This window comes from Lepus europaeus, chromosome 5 (genome assembly GCF_033115175.1).
Source record: "Lepus europaeus isolate LE1 chromosome 5, mLepTim1.pri, whole genome shotgun sequence".
Taxonomy (NCBI): domain Eukaryota; kingdom Metazoa; phylum Chordata; class Mammalia; order Lagomorpha; family Leporidae; genus Lepus; species Lepus europaeus.
The window spans coordinates 13,457,422-13,480,562 of record NC_084831.1 but is presented as its reverse complement, the minus strand read 5'-3'; the positions used below and the strand labels follow the sequence as shown (position 1 = coordinate 13,480,562).

Here is a 23,141-nt window from a genome sequence, read left to right as displayed (position 1 = left end):
ACAGGCAGGGCCCAGGAGTCCATCTCTCCCTCAGGGTCTCCCACGTGGGCGGCAGGGGCCCAGGCACTCGGGTCATCATTTGGGGCTTCCCAGGAGGAATCGGCAGGAGGCTGGATCTGGAGCGGAGCAGCCAAGACTCAAACCAGGCACGCCGAGGCGGTGTGTGGGCATCTCAAACAGCGGCTTCACCCACGGGGCCAGAACGCCGGCCCCAAGGTCATCTTTAAATTCCATCTTCCCCACCAACTTTTGGAACACTGATGTTGCCCCTTGACTCTCTCCCGGCCAACACTGGCTGTTTTGCTCATGGCTTCTCATTGCCTGGCACGGAGCTGGGAGCCAATAAACATTTACTGAGCGAGAGTTCCTAGGGGCCACGCCCGTCTCTGATCCTGTCCTACTGGTCTGTGACACTCTCATGGGGCTGCCCTGCCGCGTTGTGTGCCAGGGGTTACCTGGGCAAGCTTTTACTCAGCCGCCGGTTGTGTGCAGAGCGGGCCTTGGACAGGGCCTGGCCCACCGGTTACTACCTAACTCCAGGCAGAGAGAGCACGCCAGGCAGGGCGGATGCTGCCCGCAGGCCCGGCGCCCCGGTCTCCCACCTCCTGGGCCCCCAGCAGCTATCTGCAGACAGGCAGAGGCCCCGAGCCACTTCGCAGCTCCCCCTGGACCAGCGGGCAGCACCCCGGAGTCCCACCGCTGGCGGAGTCCAGTGTGCTCATCTCTTCACCTGCCGCGGGCAGCCAGGAGGGCAGGGCCTTCTATCACCTGTCACCTAAAGCGAGGCCTGGCACGACCGGAGGTGCTCAGGAGGCCGGGCGGCCCGAGGAGCTGCGCCGCTAGACCCAGGCTCGGGCGCAGGGTCCCGCCGCGCGCGGCAGGCGGTGAGCCCCCCCGGACCCGGGTCCGCCGCAGGACCCACGCGGCGCCCTCCGCACCCCCGGCCGGTGCGCGTCCGTGGGCGCGGCCCCTCCAGCGCCGCGGCCGCTCCCGCAGCCTCAGAGCCCGCGGCCCGGCGCGCCGGCCGGGGGAGGGGGAAGCCCCCGGAAGCCCCCGGCCGCCGCGCCCCGCCCGCGCCAGGCCCCGCCCCCGCGCCCCCTGCGGAGCCCCGCCCCCCGCGCCGCGCTCCATACTTGGCGATCGCCGCGGCCCCGCGCGCTCATTGGCCGGGCGCTGGCGGCGTGGGGGGCGGGCCCGGGCCCGGCCGGGGCGGGGAAGGAAGGTGGCGGCGGCCCGGCGCGGGGGGAGGGGGGCGCTGACCCGGATGTTCACTCCTGGGCACCCGGGGAAGTGGAAGCGCAGGGCCCTGCTGCGGGGGGGAGAGCCACAGACGCCGGGACCGGGACCGCCGCCGCCGCCGCCGCCATGGTAAAGACCCCCCCTTCCCCGCCCCACGCGTACCCCCGCCCGCCTCCCCCGCCTCCCGGAGCTCGCGCGCCCCTCCCCCCGCCAGCCCCTGGCCCGAAGGAGGGTGGGTTCCCGGGGTGGGGGAGGGGCGGGGTCCCGCACCCCAGGTGGACCCCACCCCTCGGCGCTCGGGAGGGGCCGAGGGCGCGGGGGGCCCGGCGGGGCGATGACCCCGCCGCCCCCTCCCGCCCCGCCCCGGCGCAGGCTGGAGCCCCCTGTGCGCCTAGGCCCGGCTCACCCCCAGAGCCGGGGCGAGACCCCCCGCTCCCCGGGACGCGGCCCGGCACCACCTGCGCTCACCTGGGCGCGCCCCGTTCCTCCGCGGCCCAGGCCCGGCCGGGCCGCCGCGGCTCCCAGGCTAGGCCCCCTCCCCCAAACTCTGTGGCCTCGGTCTGGACCCCGCCGACTCCTCCTCCACGGACCCTGCCCGAATCTTCTCTTCCGGGGTCTCTTCGCCCCCGACCCCCGCCTGCACCGACTTCTCAGCGCAGCCGGCCCCGGCCTGACCTCCGGCCCGGGCCCCGCTGCCTGCCCTGCCAGCGACCCCGGCGTCCCCGCCCCGTACCTGGGGCGCCCCCGGGCCGGGGGGCGGCGGTCCTGGGGCCGAGCGCTCTCAGCCCTGAGGGTTGCCTGGTCTGGGGGGGCCTCCTGCGAGCGAGCGGGGGAAAGGGGCACCCGTGTGCCCGGAAGGCGGGTCAGCGCCCGTGCCGCCGGGCGAGCGTGCGGGGCAGCGGGGCCGAGTGGGCTCAGGCGGGAGAGGGGAGCCGACCGGGCGGGGTGAACGCACAATCGCCCTTGTGAGGCCGGCCGCAGCCCTGGGGTGCCACCCGGCCTGCGCCCCACACATGGCCTGGACGCGATGCATCCCAGCAGGCGCAGCCTCCCGTTCCCCCTGAACTGTCAGCTGGTGAGGGTTGGAACTGCGGACTATGGAGGCTTGTCGGATCAGGTGAGCCGGGCCCGCCGGGCTGTGTGCTTTGGTCAGCACGGAGGCAGGTGCTGTCCAGGCATTTGGAGGAGCCTGCCGTGTCAGAGAGGCCCCCACAGTTAAGCCTGCCCCTTGTCGGCTTTGGGACCTTCTGCAGGGCAGGCCGGGCGCCCAGGTCGGAAGGGTGAGGACCCCTGCCCGCTGCACCTGGCCAGGTGTGGGCGCTTCCCATCCAGTACAGGCCTGTGTCTGTGGACTTTGGGCCTCAGAGGGCTTGGAGGATCCTGGTCCCTTGTTTTCATGGTGCTAGGTTGCTGCTAGTGAGGGCGACCGAGTTTGTCTTGGTGTTTTCCTGTGTATTGATTGGAAACGTGGGCCGTGTCTTTCTGAAGGGGCCGTCAGCTTTGGCTGAAAGCTGGCTGTCTGAGGGGTGGGACCGGTTCCAGGCCTGGGTGGGGGACGTGTGCAGCCCAGTTCTGGGTGAGCGCTTTGCACTGAATTTTAAAAGTGTGCTCTCAGGGCAGGCGCAGGGCAGGATGGGTGGAGTGGCCAGGTGGGGCTCAGTGCACAGGGCGGCAGGAGGGGCCCTGATGACCCAGGAGTGCCCGGCTCCCAGGGCCTCTGCAGAGTCCCGTTCTCTGCTGTCACTTGAGCAGTCCGAAACCAGGAAGGGCTGGGAAAAATGGCCTGTCTGCCACTCACTGCTGTGTGTGTCACCTGTCCAAGCTTAGCCCACATGGGTCGCTGGCTCTGCTCTGTACAGGTGCAGAAGGCAAGGCTCAGGAGGTGAAGTAGGCTGTGGGAGGGCTGCTCTGTGGGGGAAGCGCATCTGGCAGCCTCCCCCCCCCCCCCCCCCACATTGCACCAGTCTCTCTCCAGTCCAGAGATTCAGTGATGCCCATGGGATTCTTGAGTGGCGAGGGAGGAGGAGCGTTGTGGTCCACAGTCGCGTGCTGTACCCTTCAGGAGTCTTTGGTAGTGAAGGGGTGGTGTGGTATGCGGGCTTGTTTAGTACCGGCCACGACATGAGCTCTTGGTGGACATGAATTTTTTTTTTTTTTGACAGGCAGAGTTAGAGACAGAGAGAAAGGTCTTCCTTCCGTTGGGTCACCCCCCAGATGGCCTCTACGGCCAGTGCGCTGCACTGATCCGAAGCCAGGAGCCAGGTGCTTCCTCCTGGTCTCCCATGTGGGTGCAGGGCCCAACTACTTGGGCCATCCTTCACTGCCCTCTTGGGCCACAGCAGAGAGCTAGACTGGAAGAGGAGCAACCGGGACAGAACCAGCGCCCCAACCAGGACTAGAACCTGGGGTGCCGGCACTGCAGGTGGAGGATTAATCTAGTGAGCCGCAGTGCCAGCCGGTGGACATGAATTTTTAAAAACATTTGTTAGAGAACAGAGAGAGAGATCTTCCATCCGCTGGTTTGCTCTCCACATGGCTGCAGCAAGGCCAAAGCCAGGAGCCAGGTGCTCAGTCTGGATGTCCCACGTGAGTGGCAGGGGCCCAAGTACTTGTGTCGTGCTCTGCTGCTCTGCCAGGTGTGTTAGCAGGGAGCTGGGTCGGGAGCTGAGCAGCTGGACTGGAACCAGCGCTCCGCCATGGGATGCCAGCATCACAAGCAGAGGTTTCACAGCGCTGAGCGCCAAGGGCAGGGTGTCTGGCACTGAAGGCGGGAAGGCTTTGGGGATATGTCTACGGCCATGAACTTAGCCACTGGGACTTCATATCTGTCCCGTCAGTAACTTTGTATCTGGTATCCCCTAGGCTTGTAAGTAATTTCTGACTACATACTTGTCAAGTTTATCTCCTGTTTGAATACTCTGATGAGCTGGCACAGACTGTTGGGCTCAGACAAAAGAGGTGACGTGCGGCTACATCATAGTCAAGAGAAGTGATCACTGTGGTGTCTTAGAGTAAGTTTTTAAAAAATATTTATTTGAAAGGCAGAATAATATATATAGAGAAAGACGGATGGAGATCGTCCATCCACTGGTTCACTCTCCAAATGGCTGCAGTGACCAGGGCTGGGCCAGCCAGGAGCCAGGAGCTCCGTCCTGGTGTCCCACGTGGTGGCAGGGGCTCAGGCAGCTCAGCCGTCCCCAGCTGTTGTCTCAGGAGCATTAGCAGGGGGCTGGATTGGAAGCAGAGCAGCAGGGACTCACACTCAACCTGCTGTGCCCCAGCACCGGCCCCTTCAGCAGGTGACGGTAGAGCAGAGAGCTGCATCTGTTAGCCGTGGGGGAGGCAGCAGCGTGGGGCTTGGACGTGCATTTGGCTTGCAAGGTTTTCGTTGGCATCACTTTTCTCCCCACTAGGCCAGCGGCGTTATTTGGGTTCCCTCTGCAGATAGTAACGTTAGCCCTGTGTAAGTGCTTTCGATCTCAGCACGCCGCCTTCCAGAGCCCCGGCGTCTGACTCGGCGTCTGACTCGGGAGTCACACTCCCATTTAGAGTCCCGGGTGCTGGACGGCGGGGCAGGGGCAGCGCAGGGACCTGGGGAGGCCGCCTCATGTTTGTCGCTCCAGCTTCCGGGTGGTTTTGCCCGCCAGGAGCGACGGAGAAGGCCCTCATGTTGTTCCAGGTAAAGCAGTAGAGTTGACTGTGAGGTGTGGTGCCTGGTCTTCTGGTGTGGAAAGAGAGCTAGTTCAGCTCCCACTCCGGAGGGGACACAGCCCTGTGCACTTCAACCCAGAGAGCCTCTTTGGGGCAGTGCTTGCAAAAAGTAACAATCAGTGCTTGGGGTTAAGGAGCTGATGCTGATAAGCTGTGACTTTGAAAACAGATATTGGTGTTTATAGGCCTATACTTTTACATTGTCTGGGGCGGTAGGCGGGCACAGTGGAGGGTGGGTTAGCACAGGGAAGTAGGCAAGGCAGATAACCCTTACTTCTCAGAATCCTGTTGGGTACATACAGAGGCAGCAAGGGGGTATCAGAGGCTCGAGGGGGCTGTGTGGGTGAAGTGTCTGCGCTCATGGGGCATCCCATCTCACAGGGCGTCTCTGTTAGACACAGGCTACTGTTTAGTAAACCCACAAGCACGCTGACTGAAGAGCCGGGCCTTTGGGGTGTGCCTGCTCTGTGCCCCCGTGGCTGTGGCAATGCACCGCACGCCACCTGTTCCTCTGTACACGGAAGCACTCTCCCACCTTGAAGGTGGCCTTGGGGTGCCGTGGAAGTCCAGCCCTTTGACCTGGGTGGCTAGCGTTGACCAAGACTCCACTTTGATCCAGAAATGGGGCTTAGGTCATAGCTCAGCCCCTGTTGCTTACAAGGAACCGGAAGCTCAAGAGGTGGCGTGAGCGGAGTGAGTGGCAGGGCTGGGACTCCGATCAGGTCTGCCTGACTCCGTGTGGGACATTCAGTCCGTTTCTCAGAGGCACTGAGCACAGGGCCCTAAGTACAGGATCTTGTCCTGCTTTTGCAGCTGATCCACCAGGAAGGGTGGGGTGTAGAAGCCCAAAGGTGCAACCACCTGGAGCAGTGCCATTTCACACTAGACTTTTTTTTTTTTGACAGGCAGAGTGGACAGTGAGAGAGAGAGAGAGAAAGGTCTTCCTTTTTGCCGTTGGTTCACCCTCCAATGGCCGCCGCGGCTGGCGCGCTGCGGCCGGCGCACCGCGCTGATCTGATGGCAGGAGCCAGGTGCTTCTCCTGGTCTCCCATGGGGTGCAGGGCCCAAGCACTTCTCCTTGGCCACAGCAGAGAGCTGGCCTGGAAGAGGGGCAACTGGGACAGAATCCGGTGCCCCGACCGGGACTAGAACCCGGTGTGCCGGCGCCGCAAGGCGGAGGATTAGCCTATTGAGCCACGGCGCCGGCCTAGACTTCTTTTTCTTTTAAATTTATTTCTTTATTTGAAAGAGTTACAGAGAGGCAGAGGCCGCAACAGCCAGAGCTGCGCTGATATGAAGCCAGGAGCGAGGAGCTTCTTCCAGGTCTCCCATGTGGGGGCAGGGGCCCAAGGACTTGGGCCATCTTCTACTACTTTCCCCGGCCACAGCAGAGAGCTGGATCAGAAGTGGAGCAGGACCAGAACCGGAACCCATACGGGATGCCAGCACTGCAGGTGGTGGCTTTGCCTGCTACGCCACAGTGCTGGCGCCCAGACTAGGCTTATATAGGTTAACGCTACAGTGTAAGGACTTGGAGATGAGGTTTATGGGTTTGTGGGGCACTAGCCATGTGCCATGCATTCTGTTAGAAGCTTTAGCCCACTGAATCCTCCTTGTAGTGACCCAGCTGGGAAGGTTCAACCTTAGGAGGGGCAGCGGAGTGTAAGAGGGCAGACGAGGGCATGACCGAGCCTTCTCATGAGGTTCTAGGGTGAAGTGAGATGGCACACGTCAGGTGCTCCCAGGCCGTCTGGCACATCGCTAGGTAGGTGGTTATTACTACTAGCTCCGTTTTACAGGTGGGTGCCGAGCACCGTGTGGTTAGTGTCTCCATAGCTACCAAGCGGAGGAATTCGGTGATCTGACTCCCGACCTAGCCCTTTTTCCTCCACTTTCACCACCTGCTGGTGGCTGCTCGGAGGTTTGCATGGCTGTGGGCTGTGCAGTGAGAGGAGAACTTCCTTACTCCTCACAGATGACTGGTTACCGGGGCAGAAGCCATGTCTGTGCTGATGGAGACCCTGTGGTTGGAGGGGTCTTTGCCTCTTCCAGGCTTGGGACAAGACTGAGGACTGTCCCAGCTCCACGAGGGCAGGGCCTTGTCTGGCTCCTGCTAGCTGCTGTGTACCTGCACTGGCCGCCTGGCATGTGGTCAGCACCTTGTAAAAGACGAATGAGTGAACGGGGGAGTGATGAGAGGAGAGGTGGGCTTGCTGGGTGCTCCGGGGGTGTGGGCTTTGGAGCTGCGCACTTCTGGGTTGAGTCCTGTTTGCCACTCAGCAGGTGATCTCAGGGGAGGCTCCTAATCTCTCAGCATGTTTCCTGATCTGTGGCGTGAGGCTGGCGTTTACAGGGGTACCAGGAAAGAGATGAAATGCCTGGCACACGGAGGATGGGGCGCTGTTTGTTAGTTGACACATCCTGCATCCCACAGAGTGAGGGACATAGATGGAAGCCGGAGGCCACCTGTGTCCAAAAAGTCAAGTGCAGCAAGAAGGAAGTGGACCAAGAAAAGATGTAGGGAGGGCCACCTGTGTGCAGACGTGGCTCGTGTCCACCTCCTCCAGGAAGCCCTGGAACCCCCCTAGTCCCCAGGCAGCTTGGGGGCTGCACATAAAGCTGCCCAAGACCTTGCCCAGGAGAGGGTGGGGTGGGGAACAGACAAGGAGATGTGTCCCACAGAAGCCAGGGGGAGGGCCACGGTCAGCCTGTGAGTTAGGGGCTGCCCCTGGGGAGGGAGTCGCATGGCACCTGGGTTTGCACTCAGTCCAGGACAGAATGGAGCCGGTGACATTTTTGACAGGCTCAGTGGAAATTTGAGGAGGCTGGCAGAGTAGTGGTATTTTAGGAAGTTTCCCCTGGCCACAGTGGGTGGAAGGACCGGAGGGGTGAAAGAGGGGGTGGCGGGAGGGACGAGAGCCTCGGCCACTGCGTAGCTGCCGGCATGGGAAGGAAAGGACAGGGAACTGGAGAACGAAAGGTCGAGATGCAGAGGGGGACGCCGTGATTGGCCACCTCTGCCCCCAGGGAGCTGTCCTGTTTGGACAGTGTGTCACTGACACACAGCTCTTTCTGGTCGGTTTCAGTCCTAGATACTGGTGTCTACAAGTCTTGGTATCCTCTTAACAACTGAAGGGGGATTTCAGTCTGGTTAGCCCAGTGAGCGGCGTGCCAGCCGTTCAGTATCTGCCGGTGACACCAGCTCCAGCCTGATGTGGCCACCCATCGGGCCCTGGAAATAGAGAGGCGCCCATGCGCCCTGTCTGCTGAGGGAGACTGCAGGTGGGAGCCCCTGCAGGGTGGCTGGGAGCACAGGAGCTCCAGATGGCCTCTCTGGGGGAGAGGGTGGCATGCTTGGAACCCTGAGGCCCACCCAGGCAGTCCTGGCACCAGGCTGCCCTGCTTCTACTGATTGTCCTGTTGAGTCACTCATTCCCCGGACACCTGCTGATCAGGCATAGAGACTGTTGGACTACGTCCAGTGTGACAGTAAAAGTCAGATGGAGGAGGCAGGTGGGAGCAGCCAAAGACCCTGAAGGCCCTGGAGATGAGTGCAGAGTTGGCTTGATGAAACCCTCAGCCCAGGGCGCAGGTGGTCACGGAGCCCCACACCTTCCTCCGCTACGGCTCCCCCGTTGCTGTTGTCGCTGGGACACCTGTGAAGGGGAGCCATCCCCTGCAGCTTCTCTAGTTCCCATCCTGTCCTGCGTTTTCCAAAGTCTCACCTGCTGTGCAGGGGTTATTGTGGGACTGAAGTGAGTTTTGAGTGTGGAACGTGTGGACAGTGCCCGGCGTGTTGTCAGTGCACGGGTGCTGCCTGTGCTGCTGCTGTGGTCATTTTGTTCACGTGGATGGCTGGTGGGTGGGGTAGCCTTCCAGTCTGCCTTGAGGACAGGGGCTATTGCCGTCTGGGACCCCAGGAGGTCAAGTCCCTTGCCCACGGCTCGTGGTCTCGGTGGTTCAGTCTGGTTCAACTCCTGACTGGTGAAAGCAGCAGCTGGGAGTTTTCTGAGCCCACAGTTGTGGCATTGCTGACTGCAAGCAGTGGTCACCACTGGCTCAGGCTCTGGCCTTCCCCACCCTCTGCTTGTGCTGCTCTGTGAAGCGTCCTCTTTTGTGCCAAACTCACAGGACCCTTCTGAGCTAGGATCTGCTCTGAAACCACGCTGTAATGAGCAGTGTTTGGGCTTGTTGTCTGCCAGGTGAGGGCTTTGCCGTGAGAGGTTGAGAAGAGATGCTTTTGCGTGATTCCTGTCTGCTGTGCTAAGCAGCTCGCAGTTAGAACCAAGCCAGTGGCCTTTCCTGGTACCAGATGCCCTCTGCCCTTCTCCATTGTAGCTGTGATTGACAGCGGGAGAGCTCAGGTCTGGCTTGCTCGTGTTCAGGGTAGCTGCTTAGTGCTTCTCTTTCGAGGCTTCGGCCCTGATGGACTGTATCTGGTTTTACCTGTGCTGGCTCCCTGTGTTGCATGCAGTGTGCTCAGAATCTGGGGGTTACTCTTTTTAGTATTTTCTTTTTCTGCATATTACCATTGGTTGAACTCTTTACTTAACACATTAAATCCAATTGAAAATTGATCCCTGTTAAAAATAAGAGTGGGAATAAGATCAGGAGGAGACGTACAGTTCGGCACACGTTCCCTCAGACTTTACCCCCAACGGTAAAGCTGAAAACTTGCCATGGGATTCCAAATTCCATTAAGTTGGCAAGTACCAATTCTATCTTACTAGTTAATGTGGTCAGTTTAAGTTCATAACTGATAATAAAGATAGGATTAAGTGTCAAAGTGATCACATAAATAAGACAAAGTGTTTGCTAATAATAATTGATAGAATTAAAAAAGAGAGAATGATCCAACATGGGAAGCAGGCCACATAGCAGACTCATAGAATGACAAATGCCCTAAACAGCACTCTGGTCTCAGAATCAGCCCTTAAGGCATTCGGAACTGCCTAAAAAGCCCATGAGAGCATTTCACGTATGGAAACCAAGACACTGTGGCCAAAAGTGACCTACATGAAAGATCTCTGTGAATGAGATCCCAGTGGAAAGGGACCATCAAAGGAGGAGGTACCTTTCTCTGAAGAAAGGAGAGAACTTCCGCTTTGATTATGGCCTTGTCGAAATGATGTCAGAATTTGTGGACTCAAGAGGCTTCCATAACCTTGGGAGTTCATGACAAGAGCCTTGGGTGATCACTGATGTCATAAATCAAAGTGTCAGTTGTTAAATCAACAACAGGAGTCACTGTGCACTTGTTCCCCATGTAGGACCTCTGTCCTTAATGTGTTGTACTGTGAGAATTAACAGTAAAACTAGTCTTCAAACAGTACTTTATACTTTGTGTGTCTGTGTGAGTGCAAACTGTTGAAATCTTTACTTAGTATAGAGTTGATCTTCTGTATATAACGATAATTAAAAATGAATCTTAATGAAGAATGGAGTGGGAGAGGGGGTAGGAGGTGGGATGGTTTGGGGGTGGAAGTGCGGGTATCGGGGTAAGAACTGCTATAATCCAAAAGTTGTATTGATGAAATTTATATTTATTAAATAAAAGCTTTCTATTAAAAAAAAAAAAGGTTAAAAAAAAAACCTGGGGGCAGGAGCTTTTATCTACCACACCCTCCTGGTGAAAAATCCAGTCTTAGGGCACCATGACCACTGAAGGAGACCCTTGTAAATTTTCCCCATCCCATCTCTGGCTTTTGTATTTATTTGTTTGTTTATTTAACCAGTCCTTTTCTTCTTTGCTGAACACAGCTTACCAAGTGACCTCCGGGTCAGCGTGGGGGTCCTGGGGCACGTTCCTGTCCTAGGAGCTCCTGGCTCAGCAGAGGGCGGCCATGCCTGGCTGTGATGCGAATGTGCAATGTGAGCTGTTGTTGGGTGTTGCACGTGCACCCTGCAAACAGCTCTTACCCTGGCACAGGATGGTGTGCCCACCGGGCCATCCTGAGCTTCGAGGCCCCTAGCTTGGTCCAGAGAAGTGCGCTGTGGCCCAGGAGCTGGAGTGCCTTGGAAGAGCGGTCTTGTTCCGTGGTTATTCCTATTCAGTGCAGGCGTCTCTTAGTCACGGCAGTGCCCCTCCCTGCTGCCAGGGTCCCTGCTGTGTGCCCACAGAGCGTCTGTTTCCTCATTCTGCAGATAAGAAAACCAAAGCTCAGGAAGCTGTGGGAATGTGCGGAAGGGTCCCCCCCCAGAGCTGGTGGCAGTCTCCACGCAGCCCCGGTGCACTGCACCCAGAGCCCCTGCCGACTGAACTCTCGCACCGGTTCCCTGGGTGCTTGCTTTGTCAGTGAGGAAACTGAGGCCGAGAGGTTCCTCCGTGGGTGCAGCACTGTGACTGAGGGGGTCTGGGTTTAGTTCAGAAGTTAGACGGAGGGTGGGAAGGGGTGGGGGGTCCGTGTAGTTGGGATGACGACAGCTGGAGCTTTGTGAGCGGTGGGCTGTTTTTAGAATGATCCCTGCTCAACCAGGAAGTGCCAGATGTGCCTTAGCCTACCAGCGGCTGGGGAGCCGGTTGGCACTCAGGACAGTTCTTTGTGCGGAAATTTCAACATCCCAGGCTCCTGCCTGTGACACGAGTACCAGCCCATGTCCTAGTCAGCATGACAGCCTCCTGTTGGGGCTTTTGGCTCAGTCTTGCAGGGTTCCCTCTGCTGTTTCCTGTGAAGCCCCACCCTAGCCCTGGACACCATGCACAGTGTAAGATGCAGGAGAAAGACAAGATTGGCCAGAGCCACACACACACACACACACACACAGGAGAAAGACAAGATTGGCCAGAGCCACACACACACACTCACACACACACACAGGAGAAAGACAAGATTGGCCAGAGCCACACACACACTCTCACACACACACACAGGAGAAAGACAAGATTGGCCAGAGCCACACACACACAGGGGGAGAGGGGGTGCTGTGACACAGACTGGCTCTCCAGTACTGGGTGCAGGTGTCCAGGCTGCGCTGAGCTGGCTGTGCCGCAGCAGTGCCCCAGGACCGGTCTGGTTGACGTTAGGTGGCGCCCAGCAGGTGGAGTTGATTGCTCTCATTCTGCCGGGTGAGTTTGTTTCTTACCCGTAGTGGGGGTAGATGAATGATACATCTCCCCTCTGGGTTTCTGTGTGCTGTGGCACTGTAAGGTGTCCCCCGGCCCCCCCACCCCCATCTTCTTGCTCCACAGGTGTTTGTTGAAAGGATGCATGTCTGGTAGGTCTTTAATAAATGCAAAGGCCCCTCCCCCACGTTAGGTTGAACCATATGGAAAAAGTAAAAAGTGGTTGAGTATCATCAGCCTTTCAGTGGTTCAGCCTAATCCAGACTAAATAGTTGGGCAGAGCAGTTCCATTGTACTTGGAACCTGAGTACCTGGGCCATTATTTGCTGCCTCCCAGGTGCATTGGCAGGATGCTGGATTAAAAGACAGAAGGCTGGTCCACCCCACGCACTCTGATACGGGATGCGAGCATACCAGGCAGTGGCTTAACCCACTGCACCACAGTGCTTGCCCCTGTGTTGCTTCCAGCACTAGAGGCTGTTTGGTGACCTTGTGAAGTGTTGGGAACTGTGATACTAATAACGAGTAACATTCACTGATGCTCCACACATGGTGGACACTGCGCACTTGGCCCGAAGCCGCATGACAGCCGTTCTTGGAGTTGCCGGGTCATCATGCCAGGCCGTCTTGATGTCTGAGTCCAGGATAGTGAAGGGTGGGGGCCCTTGACCAGAAAGCCTGGGTGCAGGTGCAAGCCGTGCAGACCTGGGCAGTCGTCTTCACTCTAGGCCTCCGTCGCCTCGTCTGAAACTCTGAGAATAGCCGTGTATGATGGGTTTATGAGGATTAAAGGGATTAATACACGTAAAGCCAGGCACCTAGTAATGCTGTTATTAACACCCTGTTGTTATTAGCGACTTGGACTCTTACTGTGGTATTGGAGCAGATGGCACTTCCCATGTGCATGTTATATACTGCGGAGAGGCAGGGCTTGGTGTCCATGGTTAGATCACAGTGGAGACATCACCGCACACCCTGGTCTGTGCTCGGTTGGCCTCACAGAGCTGCACCTGCCTCTGCAGGTCCTTTGTTCCAGGTGACACCACAAATCGCTGGTCTGGAAAGTGGCCCACTCTGGTGTCCCCATCACGTTTGGTACCAGAGGCTTTGGGGGAACCTCTGTAGGTTGGTGCGCTTTGTCCTCCCCTTGCCCCCCACCCCTGGGTGCTGCGTTATTTCCTGACCCATTTTCCCTCTTGGATTGCACAGGTACCTGCACAGGTGCGCCTAGCTTCTGCAGCCCATGCTGCGTTTGTAAACTGCCTTAGTCTTGGAGGACTTCAGTGCCTTAGGTGGGTCATAGTTCATTTCTGGGGACGTGTTTGATTTCAAGGCATGTGGGTAAAAGCCAAGATAAAGGAAAATGGAAGAGAACTGGTGTTCGATGGAAGGCGCCTCCCCCATCCACATCGCCGCATGGCCACTCAGCAGCTGTGTGCTTGACCTTGGTGCCGCCTCACCCTGAGCCTTGGTTTCTGATCAGGAAGAGGGAGCTTCTGAACTCTTCTTCCCAGGGACGTGGAGAGTGAGACACCGGTGCTTAGCCCAGCTCTCACACGTGGGCCCTTCCTCCAGGCTGCTTGTTGTCTGGGAATCCCATCCTTTGCCATGTCAGGTGGCCCCTTTGGACTAGGCCTGAAAATCCCCATCCTGGGAAATGCTTTCAATCTAAACTGCACACGAGATAAAAAACGAGGAAAGGGAAGGACGTGCAGGTCGTGTTGGTCCCAGTAAGGAGAGGCCCTGAGCTCCGGGTTCAGGGCGCTTGCTCCTGGGCCACTCCTAAGCCCAGGAGGCTGCTGCACGTCTGCTTCTGGGGAGTCTCAGGCCTGTGGCTTTCCTGGGACCAGCCTCTGTGTGCTGGGTAGCACAGGCACCAGCTTGTGTCGTCACCGCCAGAGTCCTGTCGTGCCCCCTGTTTCAGAGGTGGAAACGGAGGCCTGAGAAGGCCTGTAAGCCAGGTCCTTTCTGATGCCAGGATGTAACCCTCGGGGTCCCCAGGGGGCCAGTCCCAGGATACTGTGTGCAGGGAGCAGGGCTTTACCTGCATGATTGTAGCAGGTGTGTCTGGGGTGTTCAGACCCACGCAGTGGGAAGTGGAGTACAGGTAGGTGACGGACCCTGCACTGCTTGGGTGGTTGGAGCCCACCTTAAATGCGGGGAGAGTGCGCGTGCAGTGGCTGCTCGTGTAAGCAGCAGCCTCACTTCCCATGTGGTGGCTTCTCACCCTAAGGGGTCTTTGAGGCCCTGAGTGCTGTCTTTCCCCCTTCCTGCTCTCCTCCCCCTCTCAGTGTGTGCAGCCAGACCCTGCCGTGATGAGAGCAGGCACTGAGCTGGCTGTGTGTGTGGGGCCATGAGTGAACAGAGACCACACTGCACGGCTGCCTCTGTAAGGGCACGTGGAGAGCTCATCTGTGACCTCTGGGAGCCGACAGCACCACCCTGCTCCTCATCTTATCGTGTCTGAGTGGTGATCCTGATAAGTAGGCGGCCTGTCACCCGCAGTTCACCGCCCCCTCCTTGAACTTCCTCCTGCGGCGTTCGTGCCACTGCAGCCAAGAATCCCCTTGTCCTTTTGCCGCCAGAATGACTTGCGGGGCTTTTCTCTGTGCTGTGGCCTGTGCTTCTGAGCATTCTGAACTCCAGAGGGGAACGTCCCCCAGGAGCCCGCTGGCCTTTTGAGATTCCATCCGGCTGTGTGTATTGATGGTAAAGGGAGCAGTTCTTGAAACAGATAAGGACTGGTTGCCATGGCCCCAAGGCAGGGCCCACCCATCATGTGACTGACTGGCCGAACTTGGGCTGGGTCCTCAAGTCCCATGCACCCGGTGCACTGAGGCTTGCCTCTCACCGCGGGGTCCGCGAGGCGCTGGGATAGCTGACGTATTTGAGTTGGATTCCGTGACACGCCAGCGTCTCGGAGAGAGAAAAGTGATGGCCGAGCCCAGGCAATGGCTGTGTTCTGGAGCAGGTACATCCGGGTTCTCAACCAGCAGAAATGGCAGAGTGTCGGTTCTGTGCACTGCACTTAGTGATCCGCAGGCATTGTGCCTGGTCAGGGGACCCTGTGACTTTAGGGCTTTGAGGTAGAAACTGCAAACGTAGGGACTTTAGGTGAATTGCTGGTAAGTAGTGGGGCCTGGACTTGAACCCAGCTGCTCTCTTCAGAGTCAGCCCTTCCCCTTGGCTGTGTCATGGAGTTCCACGCTCACGTGAGAGCTTGGAGCTCGTCTGAGGACTCAGGTCAACTGCGAGAGCCACAGGGACTGGGGTCCTGGGTCTGACCTCTGGGGTCTAGGTTCCACGCTGAGAAGTCTTTTGCCCGATAAACTCAGTCCCATCAGGAGGCCAGCACTGTGGTGTAGGGGGCTAAGCTACTGCCTGTGCTGCCGCATCTTAACGTTGGTGCCGATCCACGTCCCTGCGGCTCCGCTTCCAATCCAGCTCCCTGCTAATTCCCCTGGGAAAGCAGCAGAGGATGGCCCAAGGCCTTGTGCCCCTTCAGTGACTGGGAGGATCTGGAAGAAGCTCTTGGCTTCAGCCTGGCCCAGCCCTGGTTGTTGCTGTCATTTGGGGAGTGAACCAGCAGATGGAACATTGATCTTTTTCTTTCTCTTGCTCTTGCTTTCCCCACCCACCTTGTAACTCTGCCTTTTAAATAAAAATAAATCCTTAAAAAAAAAAAAAAGGAAGGCTCATCTTGGAAGCTGCTTCTCTGGCAGTGAGTGAAATGGACCTTGTGAGAGCTTGCTGGCTGTTGGGCTGGCCGGTCCGGAGTACCAGTGTCAACCCAGGACAGGTCCAGGCCCTCGCCCTGCCCCCTGTGGTCTGTACTAGCCCCTGTGCTGTTGCCGTGTTATGTGGTCACAGCAAGTGGAGTAGCGGGCCCTGGAGAAGGCAGGTGCAGACACGGCGGCGGCACTGCGGCAGGATGTCGCGCAGCCCTTACTGGGTGCTCATGAAGGCCACAGAGCAGCGTGGACGGCCGGCAGCGCTGAGTGGAGTGGAGCAGCGAGTCGGCCCCGCGGTGCGCCTGCAGCTCCGCGAACGGCCGGGTGAGACACCTGGCTCGCTCGCCGCGGCTGTGAGGGCTAAGTGAGTGAACAGTTTGTTAGCCCTTTGGCAAGTGCCCTGCCAGTCGCAGTGGATGTCTGTGTTACACTGCTCCTCCTCCCCCTCCCGGGTCCCTTCCTGAGGGTGATTCCTAGGCATGAGGTGCTAGGGCTGAAGGGAACGAGCGTTCTCTGAGTGCCCCCTCCGGGCCACGTCCTGGGTGCTTGGAGCTGGATCAGGAGCGCACTGCCTGGAGGAGGAGGTGGGGGTGAGCTGCTGAGTGAGAGCATTGAGGGCAGGCGCCCTGGGAAGCCCCTCCTGACCCCCTCCCTACCACGAGGGACCTCTTTGTAACCTGATGATATTATTTGTAAGAAAAGTTTGTTACTTCTCTTCTGTTATAAAAAGTGAATTGTGAAAAAATTACTTTGCCAGCAACTACTTTTTAGCCATTTTCTGTGTTGTTTCAGTGTCTTGCTCTCTGCATGGGTTGTAGTTTTTCATGTATATCGTGTTATTTTTTATTTATTTATTTTTCATTTTAGAGGCAGAGAGAGAGCTCCCATTAGCTGGTTCACTTCCCAAATGCTCACAGTGGCCAGGGCTAAAGCCAGAAGCCAGGAATGTACTTTAGGTCTCTCACATGGGTGGCAGGGACCCAAGTACCTGAGCCGTCAGAGCTGCCTCCCAGGGCCTGCGCTGATGGGAAGCCGGAGCAGAGAGCCTGGACTAGAAGCCAGGCACCCACGTGGGACACAGGTGTCTCAACTGCTAGGCTGACACCTGCTCCCTCTGTTTTCATATCTTGGTTTTCTTGACTTAGTTTTTGAAACAGGAACGTTCTGTTATAAACTCTTCATGAACATTTTAAATGACTTTTAATGTTTCAGCTGGTTAATGTGTAGGGTTGTAGAAAAGTCCATGGAGGGCGGACTTTTGAGGCGGCAGGTGAAACATTGCAGTCCACGTCGCAGTGCCTGGCTTCAAGTCCTGCCTCCACTGCTCGTCCAGCTCCCTGCTAACGCGCACCCAGGGAGGCCACAGGTGACGGCTCGGGTACTTGGTCCCTGCCGCCCAGTGGGAGACCCCGGTTGAATTCTCAGCTCCTGGTTTTGGCCTGAACCAGCCCTGCCTGTTGTGGGCATTAAGAGAATGAAGCAGCATATGGGAGATCGCTTGCTCTCTTTCTCTCTCTTTCAAATCAATCAGTAAATAAAAACTTATAAATTGTAATTTTATTTCCTAAAAAAAAGTTCATGGAAAATATGGATTATAAAAAAATTGCATGGATTTCAAAATTTTTTGCACCAAGGCAAACTTATCCTCATTTGTTACAACATGTCTGAAACAGGATCTGGTTTGAGGCATTCGGAACAATACAACTGCAGTTGAGAAAGAGACTCTTACCAGCAACGTGAATTCTGCAAAAGTTGAATGAAGAACAAACATCAGACTCATTGTGGAGCTTGGTTGGAAGGTAAACTCACTGATGCTTTATGAAAAGTTCACAGAGACAGTGCCTCAAAGAAATCCATTTACAAATGGATAATTCACTTTAAGAAGAGGTGAGCCAGTGTTAGCGACGCGGCCCACAGTGGGATTGTCCATACCAGTTTACAAGGGAAAAGTTCATCTTGTTCGTGCCCTAGCTGGAGAGGACTGAGGAGCCACAGCAGAGAGCCGTCGACAAGACTTCTCAGCTGGTTCAGCTCACACAAGTCTGGATGGAAATTTAAAGTGGAGCGAATGTTCTGCCTGACAGGTGCACGGACCTCTGGGCCAGATCCGCCGCAGAGGGAGTGGAGCTTTCAACAGGATTTTTAAACCAGTAGGGTCAAGATTCTGAAGCCTTTCTTCCAGAAGTTGCAGTAGGAGGAGATGACACAATCCTGAAGACAGCACAGTCCAGGCAGTGGCTGTGAACAAGTGGATTTGGTGCAACTGGAGCAGAAGCAAAGGGCAAAGGTCATGGCAACAGTTTTTTGGGGGGCGGGGGGTGCTCATTTTGCTTAACTCATGGAGGGTCAAAGAATAATACCTGCCGTGAGTGGAGTGAGAAAGTCAGCCCAGGCTTTAGCAAAAGAACCCCTCGGGAAAGTGCCCCAGGGAGTCCTTGTGTACCGCCACAGCGCTCCTGCTTCTCATCCAACGACGATGGCGCTTTTGCGAGAGCTTTGATGGGAGATCGTGAGACGTCCACCTTGCAGTCCTGATGGGGCAGCTGCTGCTTCATGTTTCCTAATCTTAAAGAAATTTAAAGGGCGCCCATTTTTCCTCGTTTACTGTGGGTGATGTGAGACACCTGCATTGACCTGGGGCCGCTGCCTCCATTCTGCAGGGGTGGACTGGGTTGCTTATGGAAGCGTCTCGACCTTGACTGTGATGAGACATCTGTTGAGAAGTACATTTTACATTTTTATATTTGTCTTATTGTTTTCCTTGGGCTTTTTGAAGTCCCCTTGTACAGTCAGCTCTTCATATCCACAGAGTCAACCAACGGAGGCTTGCGAATGTTCAGGAAAAAACTGTGTCTTCACTGGACACAGGCAGCCTTCCCCTGGTATCATTTCCTGAACAGCTGTGTGCATAGCGTTGACCTGTTACCGGCTCCTGTGAGGAGCCCTGGGCTGGTGCCCAGTGCGGGGAGGATGTGTGGTAGGCTGTACGCAAATCCTTCTCAGCATCTAAGGGTAAAGGCTTGAGCGTCTGCAGCTCTGCCGTCCAGAGGTTCTGATCCTGAGGAAAGGCCCGGCCCCTACCTTGGGACGTGTAGGGGGTTTCTGATTTGTCCTTGCATGTGCACTGCCGTGAGGCCTTTGTTAAGACTTTGATTTTCGCGCCTGCTCTCCCCGTTCCATAGCACAGCTTTCCTGGTGCAGATGGTTTTGGGGGGTACACACCGTCTTCTCCCGCCCACACACATCGCTGAGGCCCCATGTGCTTCTTGTCTGATTGGTGCATAGCCTTGTTGCACCTGGTGTTTCCGCTGAGGGCCGCCCTGGTCCTTGTGTGTCGCAAGTGAGCTGAGGGTGGCCTCATGCAGTGCTGTGGCTCAGACCACACGAGAGCCCGTGCAGCCTGGCTTCCTCCCTGGGGCACCTCGAGCCTGCCTGGGCCTGGGAGCCATGGGAAGGCCTCAGCACGAGCACAGAGCACAGCACCATGCAGCCTGCGGAAAGGGCCCTGGCTCAGGTGCGAGCTGAAACACGGAGGCCGAGAGGCACCGCGCACGCCACACCTGCCAGCCGGCGAGGTGGGGCCACTCCTGCTTTGGCAGCTCTGTGCATGTCTGCAGACAACCATGAGTGTGTTGTGAGTATTGATTTGGAGTTAAAAATACATTTGATACCAAGTAGGCAAATTTGCAAATACGGGATCTCCACGGAGCACGAACATGGGAAGTGCCCCCAAACCTGGGCTGTGTAACTCCATCTTTCAAATAAATAAATAAATCTTTAAAAAGAAGAAGTTCCCCCGTGGGAGCAGTGTCATGACGCCGGCATCTCATACCGGAGTGCCAGCTTGAGTCCTGGCCACCTGCTTCCCATCCAGCTTCCTGCTAATGCACATTGGAAGGCAGCGCAAGCCCTCGTCACCATGTAGGAGACCCTTGTGTTGTTCCTGGTTTGGCCTGGCCCAGCGCTGGCCTTTGTGATGGGAACCAGCAGGTGGAAGATCTCTCTCTCTCCCTCTATGGCTGAGCCTTTAATATATAGTAAAATGGATAAATTTTTTTTAAAAGACTCACCCTAAGGCAAAGCTTTGGGCTTTGTGATTATCTTTTAAAAAATAGTGATAAATCAAAAGTTCCCTTGTGCTCCCTGTACCCCATCTCTGTCCCCAGATAGCCATGGGCCTGCTTTGTTAGATGGGTTTGCCTTTTCTGTGACTCCATAGAAACAGGATCATCCAGCGTGCAGTCCTCTGTGCTGCTTCCGCATGGCATAAGTTTATTCATGCGCCGAATGTCACTGTTTGGTTCCTTTTCTTTGTCGTGTCCTCGTGTCGCGTGGCTGGGCTGTCACAGTGTGTCCATTCACCGGTGAGTGAATGTTTGGGTTGCTTCCAGGTTTTGGATTTTGTGAATAATTCTAATGCAAATCTTCACGCGGAGTGTGGGTTTGCCCCTCTCATTTTTTAGGAGTGATACAGCCCTGTGTCACCTGAGAGCAAGGACGTGTTCTGAGAGATGCAGCAAGCCAAGGCAGTGTCGTCACCGTGGTGTTTCCCCGTTGGCGTGGAGGCAGGAATGCCCTACACTCACATCTGTGTCCTGGGCCCCGCGCTCTGAAGGGCCTCTCTCTTGGAGGGGCAGACCCAGGTGGCATGAGCTGAGGGTGCCAAGTGGCCGCCGGCTCCTGGAGGGGTGCTGGCTTGCTGGGGCCTCCGAGGTCGGTGGTGGAGGTGGCCACAGCAGCTGCTTGCTCCCTGGGTCATGTTGCATGCAACGGGAACTTTCGCTGTCCTGACCACTAAGGGGGGCGAGTGTGAGGCTGTGCTTGGTTTAGGTGGGGCCATAAAAGTAGCTGGTGCCAGAGTGCAGCAGTCAAGGAGATCTGCTCGTTTGCCGACTTTAGGAAATCACCTGTTGCAAAGCCACAGGTGCTTTGTAGTTTGGTTTTTTTTTTTTTCTTTTTTTTTTTCTTTTGAAAGGCAGACACACAGACAAGAGAAGCCTTCCCATCTACTGGTTCACTCCCCAAAGGCCCACAGTGACCCGGGCTGGGCCATGCCAATGTCAGGAGCTTTGTAGCTCAGTCCAGGTCTCCCACGTGGGTGACAGGGACCCAGCCACTTCAGCCGTCACCTGCTGCCATCGGGGTGTGCGTTAGTAGGAAGCTGAATCAGGAGCCATCCAGGCCTCGAGTCCCAGGACTTTGACATTCTGCCACCTGAGGTTTCTGGTGCTAGCCCAGCCCCTCTCGGGTACCTCTCTGTAAGGGGGCTCGCTTAGGGTCACAGTGTTGGGCTCGCTGATGGGGGGACGAGCAGCCAGGTTAGGTGTTGGCACAGAACAGAGGCTCCTGCAGTGCCAGCTGCTTTCAGCCCTCCTCGGTCCCCCTCCCCACAATTACATGCGGATTCGCATGAAAAAGGAAGGTGAGGTCTTGTCCTCCTGTGGTGCGGAGTCTGCTGTCTGCCTGCTGGTTGAGGGTGGGAATCACACTTTGTCCAGCGCTGTCTTCTCTCTGAACTTCCACCGTGATGGCGGTGTGCTGTGTGCCGAGTGGCTGCTGCTGGCCACCGTGGCTCTGGAGCACTGGAAACGTGGGTGGTTGCTGTGATTGAGGGACGGACGGAGTATGTAGTCTCATTGTAGATACATGGCTAGTGGCCGGTGTGTTGATCAGCACAGCTTCGAGTGAAAATTGTCTCCCACTGAGGAGTTTATAAACAGTGAGCCACAGGGAATAGCCTGGACCGGTTCTGAGTTATTTCTGAGCTGATGGGTGCCCGTGTTGGGTCATGTGTTGTCATTTATTCAGTGCCCTCACTGGGTGCCTGCTGGCTGCAATGCACTCGGTAGATCCCGTATTGGAGTCAGAAGTCATCTAGTACGCTTAACTGCCCGGGCCGCGGCTTACCCATGTGTAATGAGGATATCATACAAGAGGGTTTGTAGAGGTTCCTTCTGGTGTAGCCATTTTTATGGTTCTGTCTGTAATGAAGTTGGCAGAATAGCACTTCGTTATTTCCTGGGTGCCCTGAGTGTCCCTCAGTGGTCCCCACACTTCTCCCTGCAGGTGATAGTGCAGTCTTCTCTCATCCCAGGGGCTGGGGTTATCCTGGTTCTGGGGCTGGGAAGTCGGCCTGCAGTTCTGTAGCTGGTGAACCCTAGGTCCGGTTCCCATCCAGGTGTGCCTCACGCTGGGCTCTCCTGCAGTTAAGTCTCTGTTTATTCAAAAGCTAGTTAAAAAAAAAAAACAAAAAACAAAAAACCAGGTTCCATTTCCTCAAACATTTAAAACGAATTCTTAAGTAAAAGTTCTGCTGTTTAAAAACAAAGACTTCCAGTTGGAAGGCCTGCAGGTTTTGGATGCAGGAGTGAGCTGAGCAGGGGGTGCGGGTGGAGGCCGGCTCCTCTGGCCAGGTCCTGGCCGCCACACACAGCCGCGAAAGGCCTGTCCCGCAGTGCCCATCCACGAAACACACTCTGGAATACTCTGGATGCCTGTGCTCACCAGAGGCTGCCTGGGCCTCAGCCACTGCCCGGAGCTCCAGAGCTGTCGTGGGCAGGGGGAGACAGGGCTTGGTCCCCAGCATCCTCTGTTCTTCCTGTTCACCTCAGGGCAGCAGGGACCCAGGATGAGGCTGGTTGGGTGGGAGCCTCGAGCGTGACTCTGCCACCTGCGGCAGCCCTGGCGCGTTTCTGGAGGAGCAGTACTCAGCTTGCTGGGGGCCCGCGTGGGTGGGGCTCCCTGCAGCTGGCCATCTCTCAACACTCTTCCCTTGTTTGGCATGAAGAAATTCTGTATGAGGAGCTGGGAGGCCAAATAAGGAGCGGCAGGAAGTTGAAAAGTTAGTCAGCCACAGCAGGCCTCCTGTTTTCTCTTTGAAATTGAAATTCTCTTTGCATTGAGGTGAACGGTGTGCTGGTTCCTGTCCCAGCTGCTCTCCTTCCAGTCCTGCTCCCTGCTCATGCACCTGGGAGGCAGCAGATGATGGCCCAAGGCCTTGGGTCTCTGCCACCCAGGGTGGGAGACCCTGATGGAGACCCTGGCTCCCGGCTTCTGCCTGGCCCAGCCCTGACTGCTGCAGGCGTTTGGAGAGTGGACCACCGCAGGAAGACCTGTTCCTGTCTCCTCGTCTGTCACTCTGCCTTTCAAATAGATAGAAGTAAGCCCTTAAAAAACAGTGGATAATTTACTCTCCTTATTGTTAATCTGATCACAGAATACACTGGAGAGTGAGCTCTTCACCCCACTCCCACCCCCAAGAGTTTGATAAACTAAACGTACTCTCCGGATGCCTTCTGTGTGTGTACATGGTGCCACACACGCAGCCTTCGCAACCTTGCACGGCAGGAGTCTGGGTACTGCGGTGAATAAGACTAGCCCTGACCTGAGGTCAGAAA

At 56.7% G+C, this 23,141-nt stretch overlaps 1 protein-coding gene across 2 annotated transcripts in view; it reads left to right on the top strand.

The window, feature by feature from the left end:
• The first annotated feature begins 1,266 nt into the window (after positions 1-1,266).
• The window catches only part of CAPZB (capping actin protein of muscle Z-line subunit beta), a 122,108-nt gene continuing 100,233 nt past the window's right edge, over positions 1,267-23,141 (top strand). For both annotated transcript variants that reach the window (XM_062190539.1, XM_062190538.1), the window contains exon 1: positions 1,267-1,368. In XM_062190539.1, the coding sequence (XP_062046523.1) occupies positions 1,366-1,368 (3 nt within the window). In that variant the 5' untranslated portion in view covers positions 1,267-1,365. The remainder of the gene's footprint in view (positions 1,369-23,141) is intronic.